This window comes from Nipponia nippon, unplaced genomic scaffold (genome assembly GCF_047370975.1).
Source record: "Nipponia nippon isolate SJK-2023a ecotype South Korea unplaced genomic scaffold, ASM4737097v1 scaffold_10, whole genome shotgun sequence".
NCBI lineage: Eukaryota > Metazoa > Chordata > Aves > Pelecaniformes > Threskiornithidae > Nipponia > Nipponia nippon.
In genome coordinates this window covers 30,595,093-30,610,634 of record NW_028262291.1, presented here as the reverse complement: position 1 = coordinate 30,610,634, position 15,542 = coordinate 30,595,093, and the positions used below count along the sequence as shown (strand labels likewise).

Sequence of the window (15,542 nt, the reverse complement as noted above, 5' to 3'; positions counted from 1 at the left end):
CTAGTTCGTTAAGATAATACTTTTCACATGTGATGCATCACAGTGCAACCTCCACATACAGGGAAATCCATATGAACTCTTGAACCTCTGTGCACTCTCATATTTCTTACATTTACCTCATAGACAGTCACCTTTTTGTTTGGTCATGGCCTTTTTGGTTGAGTGCTTTTATGATTGCATCTTAGAAGGTCCAATGAGGGTCACAGCATTACTGAAAATTATAATATTCAGAAAGACACTGAAGGATTATTCATACCTACATAAACCTAACACACTATGCCAAACCAAAATAAAATCCTTATTGAGTCAAGCCCAGAAGCGTGAAATTCCTTGACCAATATGAATATAATTTATTTCACTCTTTTGAAAGACTGAGGTAAAAATTCTAAAGTCTAAATTATGCTTTCCCTTATAAGCATCATCATCTCCATTGAACTGATGCCCTGAGGTACAAAAACTAAGCTTGAGATCTACAAAAAGTGTTTCAAGAAAACCCAGAGACTTGGATCCCGCTGAATCAGTGCAAGTTGGGCACTTAAGCACTGGTCTGGATTTCACCATCTCTACCATTCAAAGCCTATTAGTCATGGGATGTATTCCTCTTATCAAAAGGAACAGATTGCTACACATCAGCTATCTATGGCAACCGCTGCGTGTAAATACCTGCTCGTACATCCTGTGGGTCAGTCTGCCCACCGCGGTTACTGTGCACGCACAATAACCGGATGGGTAGGATGGCTGGAGGGAAGCTGAGGACCGAAGCTATAACAACCAGCTACAAGAATACTCGATGCTTGCATGTGTTCCTGTAGCCTTAAGAATACTCTTGTGCAGAATACTCTTAAGATTTTGTTTAACTGCGCTGGCATTAGGTCAAGCTGAATTTTTTTTTTTTTTTTCAGTAGGATTTGAATGGGCATTTACTTAAGTTTTGCAACTGTTCTGAGCATTTTCCTTTGCTTGGTGGAGCTAAAACAGACTTGAGGAAAGATTCATTAAGAGCTATTTTAGGTTTTACAAAGGAAATGCAGAAGATTGAAACAGACTGTTCTATGCCAGACAAAAATTTAAATTCAAATAAGTTTAAATTTAGATGTTTGTTTGTGGGACAACTATAAAGGTCTCAAAGCACTTTACATATTAACTATCATATTCAACTAGCAGAATGAATCAGCAAGCCTGAATGCCTATAAGAATAAAAATTATAACCCTAAATATCATTACACTATCATTATCACACATTATTTTTACTGCAAAATGGAAATATGCCATGAATCTCTATTAAAGGATAATCCCATGGCACACAATGGCCAAAGAGTGATGGATTTCCAACAGTCTTTGGAAAACAATCCTGAACTACACACAGCTTCCTGAAGACATCTCTAGAGGAAAGGGGTGGGCGGAGAAGGAAGCAGTAGTCAATTTTACCCAAAATGTCCCCCTTTACTAAAGAAGGTTTTGTATAGTACCAAACTCACCTCCCCCAAAAAAACTTAATACAAGAATGCAGGGAGACATGGTGAAACTAACCCATTGTATGCAAGCGGTAAAGCCCAGGTGCAGACATTCAGCATTCTCCCTCTGTGAGACTAAACTAATTCTGCAGCAACACAGTGCAGAAAAAATGGCAGGAAAAGGAACATCACCAGAAGTATTACAGTTTCTTGTCGTTTTTTTTTTGTTTGGTTAGTTTGGTTTTCTCTTTTGTGTTTGGGGTGGGGTTTTTTTGGTTGTTTGTTTTTTTTGTTTGTTTGTTGTTTTTTTTTTTTTTTTTTAAAGAGTGTAACTTATATCTTGACAGTGATGGTTTGGAAAACCATTCCCTCATTTATAACCATGGAAAATGCATGTAAAAAATTGCAGAGTTAAGATCAGAAAAGCCATGCATGACCTTTTTCTCTTAAATGCCTATAATCTTTTAGAATTTCCTTTTGTTTCTCATTTCATATTTTGCCCATCAAATGTTCTGTTCCTGTCCTGAATTAAAATTTATTTATTACCTGTTCTTTCTCTGGCCCCATGCAATTTTTTGATACGCAGTTTCTTTCTCTCTGCCATGTAGCCCTAGTACCTGGTTCCTCTCTGTACTTAGAAGGATTTAGCACATCTGTTTCCTTTCCTTCTTTCTTTAGTGGCTCGTAGCTCTGGTTGATTTAGCCAGTGACTCTTCAAGGATTTCTTTATTCCTCTATTCTGTTTATGCACTAACAAATCCAATTAGAAAAAAGAAAAAAAACTGTCTTTAAAAAGAGAAGGTAGACTCCCCTTTGGAAAGAATTGCACATCTGTGAAAGCAGATGAAAACTTCAGCTTAATATCAACGCAAAGTATTCAACTGCCCAGTAAGAAAACAAAAGCAACAGGCCCAAGGATCTCAAACAGGCCACCTAAAAAACAGAGGTCACTTTGTAAACTGTGGCATTCAGCTTATTTGGAAAATGAACATAATACTTGCGTAGCTGAACTATGTAAAAAATCTTACATTTTGTGAAGAGTTTATATAACTTCTAAAGGAAGACTAAGACCACTACTATTAGAGTTAAAAATTAAGCTTATAAATTACTAGATCATCATTAGAAACACTGTATAGCTTCATATTTCACCACGGTTAGAAGAGAAATAAAGAAAACAGAACTCTGGCTCATATCTAGTTCCTCAAATGTTTTAAATGAGAGAATAATCTTGAATAACAGTCAAAGACTATCCACTTGTACCTGAAACCATCAGTTGAAACCAACCACTATCCAACAAGTTATCCCTGCCTATTTCCCAGACACGAACAGTGATACGTTCTTCTTTCAGTAGTCAAAAATCAGTTTTGTTTTTAATTTAGAAAAAAACTTTCCTCTTTTCAGAGATATGAGGAGGCTTACATTATTTATGTAATGCCTATCAAGAAAGCTTGTATATATCATGAAGATAGAATTATTTTTTAAATTCACCCCTAAAAAATATGTAGACAATAACACTTCTTAAAAATAATTTATATTTTTGACTGTGCCAGCTTTTCCAAGGGAAAAGCACTTCCAGTTAAAGTGCTATTAAAAAAAAAAAAAAAAAAAAAAGAGTAAAGGCATATCATCTGTCACATGGGCATTGCAAATTTTACTAATTTGGTTCAGTTCCTCTTCAGTGTACTGTATCACAAGGTCTGCTCTCTCCAAATTAAAGTGAAAAAATACCTTCCCATCTTTTTTAAAATTAAAAAAAGGCAATAGAAGAAATATTAACATGAATGTATTAGGAAAAACAAACAAGGTGGGCCACATGTATTCCCATTTTGACAAATAGAAGTAGAATACAGGTTGCAGAGAAAGCACAATTTTTATAAACAGAACAATAAATCTGAACTTTTCATTCAAACATGTGAAAGTACTTACACGTGTGTGACTTAAGCCTGTCACAAGTACATGTGAAGTATATGATCAAACTATATAGGGAATAAAATGCATTATGTGTAATCATCACTGGAGTGCAAGGGACCAGAACTTGAAGTAAGCAATGTTAACATCCAGAAGAAACTGTAAAAATTATTCAGAGAAGCAGATTTGTATCTTTAAAATCATATTTTTACCTAAACACCATGATTTGCAGCCCTCTCATTGTTTTATTGACACACAATCCTTAAGAACTGAAGAAACTGTTAGGACTTCGTTTTCATATGTCCATCCAGAGGACAAATAAAAGGACGGTTTACTAAAAGACAGCATTCCACAAAAACGAACCTGAAGGCAGATACTTTAATCTACTTTTCATCCTCAACCAATACACCAATCACATATGATAACAGTTGGCAGGACAACTTCAAGAAAAAAGTAATCCAAGGTCAGGCCATGAAAGAAAGCTTTTACTGGATGACAGTGTTACCAAACCTCCTTTGGCTGCCGATAGCATCATTGCTGTAAGGAAGCTTAGAAACGTCAAGCTCAGCATTGAAGTAATGATTCAAAACATTGAATTAGCACAATAAACTTCATTCATACAGTGTAAGGGGGCAGGCAAATGCACAAAAGCATGGTAAGATAGCAGTAGTCCAGCAGCCCTCTTCTCAAGGACATTCAAAGTATGCTTTCCTGGTTCTACAATCACCAAGACAGGTAAAAAGCCCAAGGAATTCACTCATGACTCCAGGTGTTTCAAAGCACCAGTCCATCTTTAACCTTTTCTTAACTCATGAAAGGAAAGAGGTCTGTCAGAGGCTCAAGAACCCAATGGTTACATGAAGCAGCACTGGGCCTCCTTTCAGCCAGCATCGGGCACGAGTAAGAAAACTATGGCCCATTACTTAATTTTTCTATGGCCAGTGAGTTTGTGTTTCCCCTTCAGTGTTTTTATTGGATAAAACTGTATTGTATGATAACACAAAATTCGCCACAGTGTCTGAAATACCTACTCAGGCCCAGCAACAAAGCTGCACTCTTTATATTGCATTTTACATTCATTTTCAATTGCACTTGTATTTCATAACAACAAGAACTAAAAATTACACTTTGTAGCCAATATTTATATTTTCCATTTGGCAGTTCTGATAATTTTTCATACTGAGTAGAGATAAAGCTGACTTGGCAGACTGTATTTATCAACATTTCATCTGCTAAACCATTTCAGCTAGAACGCCAACCATATTGCCAACAGTTCTAAAAAGCATGCTTCTAAGTGTGTTATGAGAAAAACTCATGAAGAACATAAAATGCAAATAAGCAAGTAAGATAATATAAAAGGGGGCGGGGGCGGACCCAAAGCCCAAAAGTTCAACATTTAAAGATTTGTTATTTGTAATCCCTAAAATGGAAGCTTATCTAGTGCCAAGTACTTTAGAAAGACAACTTTCTTTTTTAAACACTAAATACACACTTCCCAAGTTCCCAAAATCTCTTCCACTCTACTGCACCAAGCAGGAAATGTAGCACAATCAAAAATTTGATCTATTGTTCTGATAATTGCCAAATTTGATAGTTTTTCAAATATTGACTCCCCAAAGTAAAATGATCATGTGCTCATCACCACCAGAAATACATATTTCACAGGACTATGTCAGTCTTAAGTGATACTTTCTGTGAAAAACAACACCATTATATAGGTTGGAATTTCAGGAACAAATAGGACAAAAATGAAATAAGATATAATTCTGAAGACAAAAGAGCAGTAAAAACTTACTTTAATGCTGACATGTGATTGTATGCATGCATAGAGAAATCTTTGGATAGCTTTGCCACAGATTATATTTATTTATTTGTAGTAGATTTAATAATTCCTTCTTCATTAACAAAAATTTGCAGTTGTACCCTATTTTAATACCGAGTCCTTCAACTTTCTTAATCAATCAAACCTTGGATCTTCAAACTAGGAGTCTCCATTAGTTATAAGAGATTTCTGATGCTCTAGCAAGAAAAAGTGCTCAGAATAATACACTATAAATAAAATTTACTACTGTTAAAGATGTGATTACTTCACCATTAATCCTTTCAGTGGCATTACCTCAACACTTTTACCTCAGAGCTTTCTCCCTCTAGAACCTGATTCCCCTCCCCCACTCCAAAATTCTCATTGCTAAGCCTAAGTCCCCAGATCATCACAATTAACGATCACTACCAAAGCTGACAGATCTAATGAAAGCGTGCATCAGTTGGCGAACAAGGGTAATGCAGTCCTACTGGTCCTACTTAAGACAAAAGGACTGAGTACTGTGGTATTACAAATAAGAAGAAGATGGGGGCAGAAAAGAAACTGAAATTTCATCTATCCTACATCTCAATTTGTTTCTGTAGATGTGAATATAAAGGACAAAACAGGATGGGAACACAGACACGAAGAACAGCATCACTTACCATTTCCTGAGATGCATACTTTGGATCTTCAGGATCAACTGACCAGTAGCAGTAATCAAAGCTGAAGGCCACAGTCTTTTCTCTCGAGTCCCAAGTGCCATCAAGCCTACTGTCAACCTGACAACAGAAAGAAAAAAAAGACAGAAAGACCAATTTACTTTGAAGCTGACCAAAACGTAAGTATTTAAAAACTAACAAGAACTTTATCTAGGATCTGTGCTGTGGAAAAGGAATGACAAATAGTTTATCCTCTTTATTCAATTTTCTTTGATGCTCAGAGTGAGGTGGAGACATCCATGACAGATCTGCTGAAGAATTTTTGCTGAAGGGCTCATTTACTACAGCTAAGGTCCACAAGGCCGTATACAACAAACATAATTTAGCGAACCTTCACAACATCTATATCAGCAGGAAAGGTCTATAGCCCTTTTTATATTTTTCTGTCATTTTTTTGGTTTCACTGAGAACTGCATCACAGAAATTATGCCCAAAGTGAGAAAACAAAATTAATTTTCTCACTGCATAGTTGAAAATGCAGGTCTCTTCCTCTGTTTCCCCTTTGCTTTGTAATGGCTGCAAGCTAATGCTTCTGTCACTGGGACTGCACACTAAAACCTAACCTTTATGGCTTCGTAATAACGACAGTGAAGCCTTTCTAGCATAATAGTCAGAAATGGTGACTGAAATATTAAGGGAATCGTATAAGTCCTTCTGTATGATCTTGCCCAAGTGATTTGTAATAAACCAGACAAGCTTATGAACAAGGAACTACATGTTGTTGTTCTACTCAAAGGAGAGTAATGACAAAACATTACGCAAAATTAACACCATCCACGTGTAATTTTGACCTAATCGGTAACTTTATTGTAACCTTGACATTTGCAATAACATAAGCAGAAAAAAAGGTTTGTTATAATTCCGTACCTAAACAAACCGCTTCACTAATGGCCACAAAAACTAGGGGTGACAGTGCTGCCTGCCAGATTATTGGATAAACGACACTGTAAGCACTGAACTCTGCCACTAGCTGTGAGGCTTACAGGGAAAATTAATTTACAGGCCTATCTGACAGGTTGGGATTTTTTTTTTTTTTTGTAAACCAAGAAAGAGCAAAGTGAAAGAGGACAGAAATAATTTAAAGTTATCTTTGAAGTAAAGAGGTTTCATGTATTTTAAACCCCACATGATTCTAAAAGTTGTCACATTGAATTAAGTGCAACCAAGGTTTCCATTAGGCAGAATCAACATCTTAACAAGCCTATTGATCATCTTCAATAATGACATTTTTGTCAGGTCGCGATTCAGAGATTTTTATGCAATTACCTTTTATTTTCTTAGGTTTTCTGCAGCTATAGGCAGAAGATAGCCTGGAGCACTGCCTTCCTATTGCAACGTGTAAAAATAAAAAATAAAAAAAATACCCCTCCACCACCTCAGGAAAAGCAGCCCCTGATCACAGAGGTGATTACCCTTCTGGTGAGAAGGGTTTTGTTTTGCACTACAAAGCGCACCAACCCCAGATACAACAATGTTAACGCTACTGTACAAATATTAATTTATACACTAACTTGGATTCATCAAAGCCTGTCTAAATTTAGTTTATGCATAAAGCAAACTCACTCCCTTTACAAAACTCACCAATTACGAAACCTCAAGAGAGAAAACATCCACAAGCCAGCCTTTGCATCTCCAAATAACCCTTCTCGGCCTGCTACGAGCAGTCTGCCCCGCTGCTGTGGTTTCCCCAGTCTCCCAAGGCAGCCCACAGCTCCTCTTTCAACAAATAAAATAAAAAACCCTCTAGGTCTAACAAGGCTCAGCTGGACACAATCGGGCAGCTGCACGACTGAGGCCTCCACCTGCCGAGGAGGGCTGCCAGCCTCCGAGGCCCAGATCCTCACAGCCCCATCACAGGGATCAAAGCCCTCCCTAGGACAACCACTGGGAACAGGCAGCGTCGTACCTGGAGAATAAGCATCTCTTCCAGAGCTTTATCACATGTATAAGGAATTGGGGACAACTACTTCAGAAAGTAATGAGTCTCAGACCCTGCAAATACAGCCTTTGAAAAGGAAGTATACAGAAAATAAGCAACATTTTACATCCTTGAGACGTCTCATACCACTAGTATTTTTCCCTCTTCTTTCTTTAAAAAAGAACACTTGTAGTCAATACAAAAATAAGAATAATGGAAACAAGATAAATAGTTCAAATCTTTTAATTCAATTTTTGCCACTGCTTCTCTTTAAAACCTAATAAACTCTTTCTCTTGAACCAACAATCCAGAATAACTGGGTTGCTTGCAGATATAAAGAAAAAGGAGATAAGAAATACAAAACGCATATCTCTTTTGGGATCCCCCACAGTAATCGCAGTTATCCCACAGTTCATTTATTTGCCTTTCAAGCAAAAACATGATTGACAACATAGAATTGATTTACTCCCATTCTATTAATTTAGTGAAGGACTGTGGCAGCTTTAAGTAGTTCAAGAGTCTAAACCAGAGGGTTGATTCCCATGAGCGCTGGCTCCACAGCTCTCACGGAGGACAACAGCTACATTCAGCTTATTCTTATAGCTCTTGGTCTTTTACCAAGGCCTGAAGTGTAACCGAACACATTTTGCTCCATTTCATGCAAGTCAGTTGCACTCTGAGTGCCAATATGAGAGGAATAGAGACACAGGGAAAGAAATTATCCAGATGTTAGTAATAGTAAGATAAGCACAAAATCCTAAACAATTTACTAACAGCTTTGAATGACAGTGTGCAGCCAGATTGCAGCAGCTTTGACAAATACAAAATATAGAAAATGCAGCTACATGTTCTATCCTGTCTAAAAAAACACCCCAAAAACCACACAACCCCAAATCAAAACAACACCCACCACACACACTTTTGCTGCAATTATTCTAGAGCTGTGCCAGTTTAAACTTCTCCCTTAATATTTCTATTAGAATGATACAATAGCCAAGCAAACATAGAAAAGCATCGGGATATCAGGATCCTTATATGAGAAAGGGAAGACGACAAAAAGCATACCTTTATATTTCTGACTTTTGCCACTTTGTCATCAACTTCTACAATCACTCTTCCTCCTTCTGCACTCTCTCTGGAAGCAGAACACATTCAAAAATCCATTTAAAATATGACGACACAGAAAGATGCATGTCAAATTCATAAACCCCAGAAATTTGCATTAACTTTAACAAATTGCAAATCAGAAAGAGCTATAAAACAGATTCCTGGCTGCAGATCTGCAAATGCTACTTCCTGTCACAGAGTATCTCAATAGTAAAGGAACACAACAGGACTACGGTCATTAAATAGTTTCAAAGTACTTGTCCTAAATACTTTGTTAGGATTTTATTTCAAATTAAGAGTTGTTGTTTTAAATTACATTTACAAGGAAGTAGAGTGGAGCATGGGTAGACTGGCTTGTGCTTTGTGGAGTACGGACCCATATCACAGACCCGTGAGCCACAAGTGTTGTCAAGTCATACTGTCCGATTTTTACCACATAATCCAAAGTGTTTATTGTAGTCCTCAAAAAGAAAAACAAAACTGTCCTGAAATGTAAATGGACAGGATTGTTCCACAAGTGCAAAAAACCACATGCTCATATATACTGTCTGTATAAAACTCCCATTGAACACAACTACGACTGGCTACTACAGCCAACTTCCACTTCCAAAGATGAGTCGTATTAGAAAAGAATGAAAAAAGCACGTGGCCAAAGCAAAAAACAAAACAAAACAAACCCAAAAAACAACCTAAAAAACCCAACCAACACCTTATTTCTGGGCTGACAGCCTGATAACTACTCGAAGTTAAGGAAGCTCTTATTTATAGGTGTGTTGATTCACATTGCTTACAATAATTATCATGAATTTTTTTATATATAGCAAGATAGAAATGAGGAAGATGAGGTCAGCGGCCTACTTATCTGACAGCAGAAAATAACTGAACACTTTGGTATTGAGAGGCTAAGAACAGCAGAAAGATGTTTTACCCTTTGTATTTCTTCTATATTTTCCTTCGCACTCTGATACTGACAAATCTTGTAAGCTGCAACTTTACCAGAAAGTTTTATTTTGATGAAGCCTAATGCCTTTGTAAAGCTGGAAGAATTTGGTTTAGAAATAAAATCAATTTTGTCCTTAGTGCAGTTTTGTCATGCTTTGTTTAAAGTCAAGCCAAAGGCACAGACATTGTCATTTGAGATTAGCTGTATGTATATCCCCTGATAATCAGCTGGATTGGTATCATCAGGTCAGTTAAAAACTAGATAAGATAAAGCAAGAGTTAGAAAATTCAAACCCAGTTGACCACTGTTCATTCACGGCCCCAGATCTGTCTTTAACAGATTTCCTTACATGTGTGCAGAAGTATTTACTCCCCCACTGATGACAATCTCCTTTCACTGACAGCTCTAACTTCCAGGCAGCACCCAGCACAACGTAGCCTGCCTCCTCTGGGGTCTCTCCTCTCTGCTTCTCAGTTTTTACCCCATGCTTTCTGTACCAAAACAACATTCAAAACAATGCCTTAGGACACTTAAGAGACAGTCACTATAGCATTTGAGCTTTATGAGCGTAAAGAAGTTTTAAACACATTTCTGAGCATAGGCTGTCCCTAAATAAAATAATGCTCTACCTTAAAGTCTCTGTGCTTCACTTTATTAATTTTAAGCACCTGCCTTGAGACAGACTGAACTTAGTACTTTCTGTAATACATACTTATATGTGGCACTTCACATAGAAAATACAAGCACAGCTCCCAGAGGTTTTAGTTAAGCTGTGAGTGTTCAGCAGTTCAACGCATCAGCCATCAGAGCCCCGAGTTAGACCCCAGGAGAAAGAGGAACACTCACAGGAGACAGAATTTTGATTATGTACAGCTGAGTATCAAATGGAGGCCCCATAAGGCTCCCTAAAGAAGAAATGAAGGACAAGTGCCTAAGGATGGAGGCTGTGAGTATCTAAGGTAGAAATTCGCAACTGATGCATTTAATCTGTACACGTGCAATTTCTTAGATGTTTTGAAAAGCAAGTGTTTTCCAACACAAGTAAGGTTGGGGACTTGCATATCCCCATGCAAACCTCTGCCAGGTGAGCTAATGGACAAAGCTGACTGTTATCCTCTACAGCAGAGCAGATCTAAGAGCAAATGGGACATTTTGACAGAGAATTTCGCAAGAAGTTAAGAACAGCAGAAGACAGAAAAAACTGGAGGGACCCTTTAGGAGGGAGCTCGCTTCAGTTACACATACTCTTTTCTCCATTGCCCCAGTATGATCTTGGCCCTATCCTGCCTCCTAATCCCATGAGCATTCCCTATTTTTCCATCCTACTGTTAACCCTCCAGCCTTATCACCCCAGTTACAGTTCACTGAGTTCCTATCCTCCTCCCCCTATGCACACACATCATCCCTTACAGGTAACTGCTATCTGTTCTCTCTGGCATCTTGTCCACAGGCCCCCATTCGATTTTAGTGTTTTCAACTGCTCTGCAAGTTTCGGCTCCCTTATCCTACTGCAGTGTAGCTGGTTTTAGGCTGATCTCTCTGCTCCAAAGGTACATGATCCTACTCTCCTTGTCAGCTCTTCCAGTCTCTATCCCAGGTTTACCTGTACACTCCACAACTGAATCAGTTTCTTCCTGGACACCAGGTGGGGTCAGCAAACAGATTATTGTGATTAAATGGGACGGAAGACCTTGCTCTGAGTTCCTATACCTGGGTTTCAACTGTGACTTGGACAACACTGAGCTCAGTTTATCAAGGCAGTGCTCAATTGATGAGTCTTTGACTTACGGGGATAGTGCAAGCACAATTTGGTCAACACTAGAGAATACAAGCTCAGATGCACTCAGAGAAAGCAGATCCCTTAAAACTTTTACCTGCTATGTCCTTACAAGTCTTCACTGACCATGTTAAAGAGTTTTAGTTGTTTAGAACTTGGGCAGAAATGGGTGGATTCAGATGGCGAATTCAAAAAATGCACACCAGATTTCCAATTTTAAATCAATTGGAAATTCAAATAAAGGTCACCCTAATATTTTGCTATTTTTTATATTTAATTATTTAGAATGTTTGAATATTTTAAAACCTACTTTTCCCTTAACCTCATCTTCTGTAACAGCTGAATTGATCTGGATGAAGCTTAAAAATAATTAAAAATTTCTAGCCTGAAGAAGGCATTCACACATGGAAGATTCCTACCCAAATGGTTGAAATCTGGCAAAGCTCTTAACAGCATTAAATGCTAGGGTATTCTAATTGCAGACGTGAGGCAGCCTCAACAGCAAGCAGTGCTCCCAACCCCACCTACAATAATTACATGAAACTCGCTGCCTCCGTCCACATGCACTACACACAACCCTATCAACAAATGACTTCATGCTGTGGGTTCTCACCACCTCATGTTCTCCCAGGCCACAGTCGTTACTCAAGATAAAGAAAAAATTCCAAACATAAAATCTTCCAAGTATGAAAATTGTTCATATATAAAAATTTATATACTCATATTTATATACTTATATTAAAATAAATACAAAACCAGTAAAATACAAACAACGCAAACTAAAATTACCACACCACCTTTTACCACAGGGGAACATGATTCCTCACTAGGCAGACAAAAAGCTCTGTGCAGCAGTCAAGTAACTTTGTTCAAGTCTCATGTGACAAAAAAGCCAGCAGCAAACAGGGATAGAACTAAAGCCTTCCCTTACTCCAGGTACAGGTTCACAGCGTACTTTATCTGTCTTAACTGCAGGCTGTTGCTGCATGGGGCAATTTCTCTTTTCTGTCCCAACATCCCACACGTGTTCCCACTTCTTTTCTTGCATCTGATCTAGCAATAACACACCCATGCAATGACTCAGATCAGCTGTGATCAGAAAACAAACACACCAAAATAAATAATTAAGGTGCCACAGGGCCAGCAAGCCCTTCCAGAACACTGAGCGCAGCGGTCGCACGGTTGCTAAGCCAAAGCAAGAGAAAGGGCAGGAGTACGCGGTTGTGAGAATAGAGACCCCTCCCTTCTGCAGCAGCTTACAGCCAGAGAGCATTCAGCATAAACAAAACTGGACCTGCTGCCATTCCCAGCTCTACAAACTGTACGTTCAGCCTCCCTGTAAACATGTGTTTATTTCATCCTTCTTTTAGGTACAAACCAGAGAATTTTGGGAAAGAAAGCACAGTTTAATATATAAAGCCCAGGAGGCAAAGCAGACTCACAGCTGCTCTACATGTTCTGACCTTAACTCCAGATTGCAAACACTACAAAAGCCGTCTCAGCAAATCTGTGTTTGTCCGTACAGTCTTACACACATGTGCACCACCATTCGTCTGATAAAACAATCTGTCATCCTTAGGAATAGCTGCTCTGCTCCACAGGTATGAAAGCTGTATTCCTTGTACCAATAAAATCAATTCCAAAGTACACTGAGCACATTTGACTTTTGCTGCTCAGAAGTCACAGTGATCTTAACATTTAGTTTCCCCATCCTCCCTTCTTCCCCACTCTTTGAAAAATTCATGCTATGTTTGGGAAGTGCCTCTCTTCTTCTAAATTACTTAGTACAGATAGCTCGTTTTCATGCAAAGATAGAGCTGTAGAAAGACCATTTACTGGCACGTGTCCCAGGAAAGACTTGGATCTTCTCAGACACACACAGTTTTAGAGAAAGCAGACCCAGCAACAGAACAGTGACCCAAGTACAGAATGCAGCAGCAGCAGGGCTGTAATGGGGAGCTACAAGACAGACCTGACAGAAGCAAAGCTGCTCTGGCAGTCCAAAAAACAGGGACAGCCCAAAGAAAAATCTCCTCATAACATTTGCTGTTCCTACGACAAATCACTTCTGCAGCCAACATGTAAAGCTAATGCAACCCCAGAGGGACAACACACGCTCTGCAAGACCTGGAAGAACGAGCCAGTGGAAAAGAATCACGGGAGGATCAAGACTCCCGAGAGGGACATTTCCACAGCTTCCTGGACCTCACTGGGACAAGTTCAGACAGCGAGTGCAGAAGTGCAAGTAGGTATACAGAGCTGGAGGAAGCAGTGGGTGGAAAGAAAGGGGGCAGTTGTTTATTTTAGACTTTATAAAATTTGCCCCACTTCTCCACTCTCTCAAATAACAGGCAGGCACTTGGAGAACAAAGGAGCTGACTTCTAAAAGTTGCTTGTTTATTTTAAAAACTTGCAAACGCAGTAAAGCAAAAATATTGGAGTCATTAGCAGTAGTCGTGTCATACAACAAAACAGCTTCTACAAATACAGACCACCAAATGCTCAGCAAAGTAATCAAACATACTAAAGCTAATATATACCACTCAAGTACATAAGAAATCTTAAATCATTTTTGAAAGAATTGAGTATGTGTCTACTCATACAAACTCTGAAAATAACCCTGCAATATAATCATTGCAAGTACTTAGGCTTTCCTACCAGTTCCCACCATCAGAATTAACTCCAAACCCCATCTCAACCTGTACTGGGACAGAGGACCTCAAAAGCAATAAGGCAACAGTATCAATCCCTCCCCTCCCACAAAGATTTCTCCTTATCTGGGCAATCATGTCAGTTCTGGTTTTTGGAACAATTCACTTTAATCTTTTTTCTAGACTTTTCTAGGAAAAAAGTAGCCTTCTGTGGCCTACCACAATGGACATTTTCACGCTCTGCTTACAAACACAACCAAAAGCACACCTGTAGCAAGCTCGGCAGGATGCGCACCAGCAGTCACTGCTGCTGTCTCTGGGACTCTGTCACTTCCCAGGATGTGACCCATAGTCATGACAGCCTGTAAGTAAGGTACAACATTAACCAAATTACCTCCACTTGTACCTTGGACACTTTGTGCCACCTGATGGTACCCCTATGCAGTCACCATGCCAGCAGCTGCAGTATAATCCTGAGGCAAATCTAACCCAAGCTTCTTCTTGGTCATAAAGTCTTTTAGACTAGGTTTTATGGGGAAACTTTCAGGGAGTATTCAGATTTATCTTTTCCTTCCCATTAACAGTGTAGTGTAAATTGTCTCTACCTCCTGTTTATTGGTGGCCTTGGCAGAGGTATCTTTGAGAAGCTGCCATTTTTGCACCTCCTGAGTGACTGACCTTGGCCCCAGAAACAAAGAAACAAACAATGCAGGGTGTATTTTCTAAGTTATGCTAGTCTTCAGAGAACACTGCCCCAGAAAAAATGGGTTGAGGACACATCTGTTGAGAGACCAAGGGTGCAATGAGAAGAGCACTAAGACTCCATGCTGGTCCCATCAGAAATTCTAGAGAGTAATGTCAAAGCCTTCAGACATTAGAGCTTCTGCTCTCTACTGACAAGTTAAGGTACCTACAACCACAACTTTCCCTGAACACAGCATCCCTCCACGACACCAATATAATCTGTATCCTTATCCCTACTGCTGTAAGCTGTGAAAATCAAGAGCTGTTAACAGTATGAACATCCTCACTTTGGCTAATGCAGATTTAAAAACAAACAAACAAACAAACAAACAAAAAACAACACAATAATCAATAAATTTACCTAAAGTTTGTTTTCAGTGTTTTTCATTATTTAGTACTACCCAATACTATTTTGGATATTTCTCTTTAAGTCATAATTGTTTTACTGTGTCTTGCAAAAGAGGAGCGCACACCCAGTCAGCAATCCTCCTACCAAATTCAGAACAGATGTTTATAA

The 15,542-nt window shown here is 38.7% G+C and overlaps 1 protein-coding gene across 1 annotated transcript in view; it reads right to left on the bottom strand.

The window, feature by feature from the left end:
• The window catches only part of STARD9 (StAR related lipid transfer domain containing 9), a 113,550-nt gene that overhangs the window by 88,891 nt on the left and 9,117 nt on the right, over positions 1-15,542 (bottom strand). Inside the window, exons 2-3 of the mRNA XM_087746326.1 lie at positions 8,869-8,938; positions 5,829-5,945 (exon numbers count right to left, since the gene is read on the bottom strand). Of these exons, the coding sequence (XP_087602452.1) occupies positions 5,829-5,945; positions 8,869-8,938 (187 nt within the window). The remainder of the gene's footprint in view (positions 1-5,828; positions 5,946-8,868; positions 8,939-15,542) is intronic.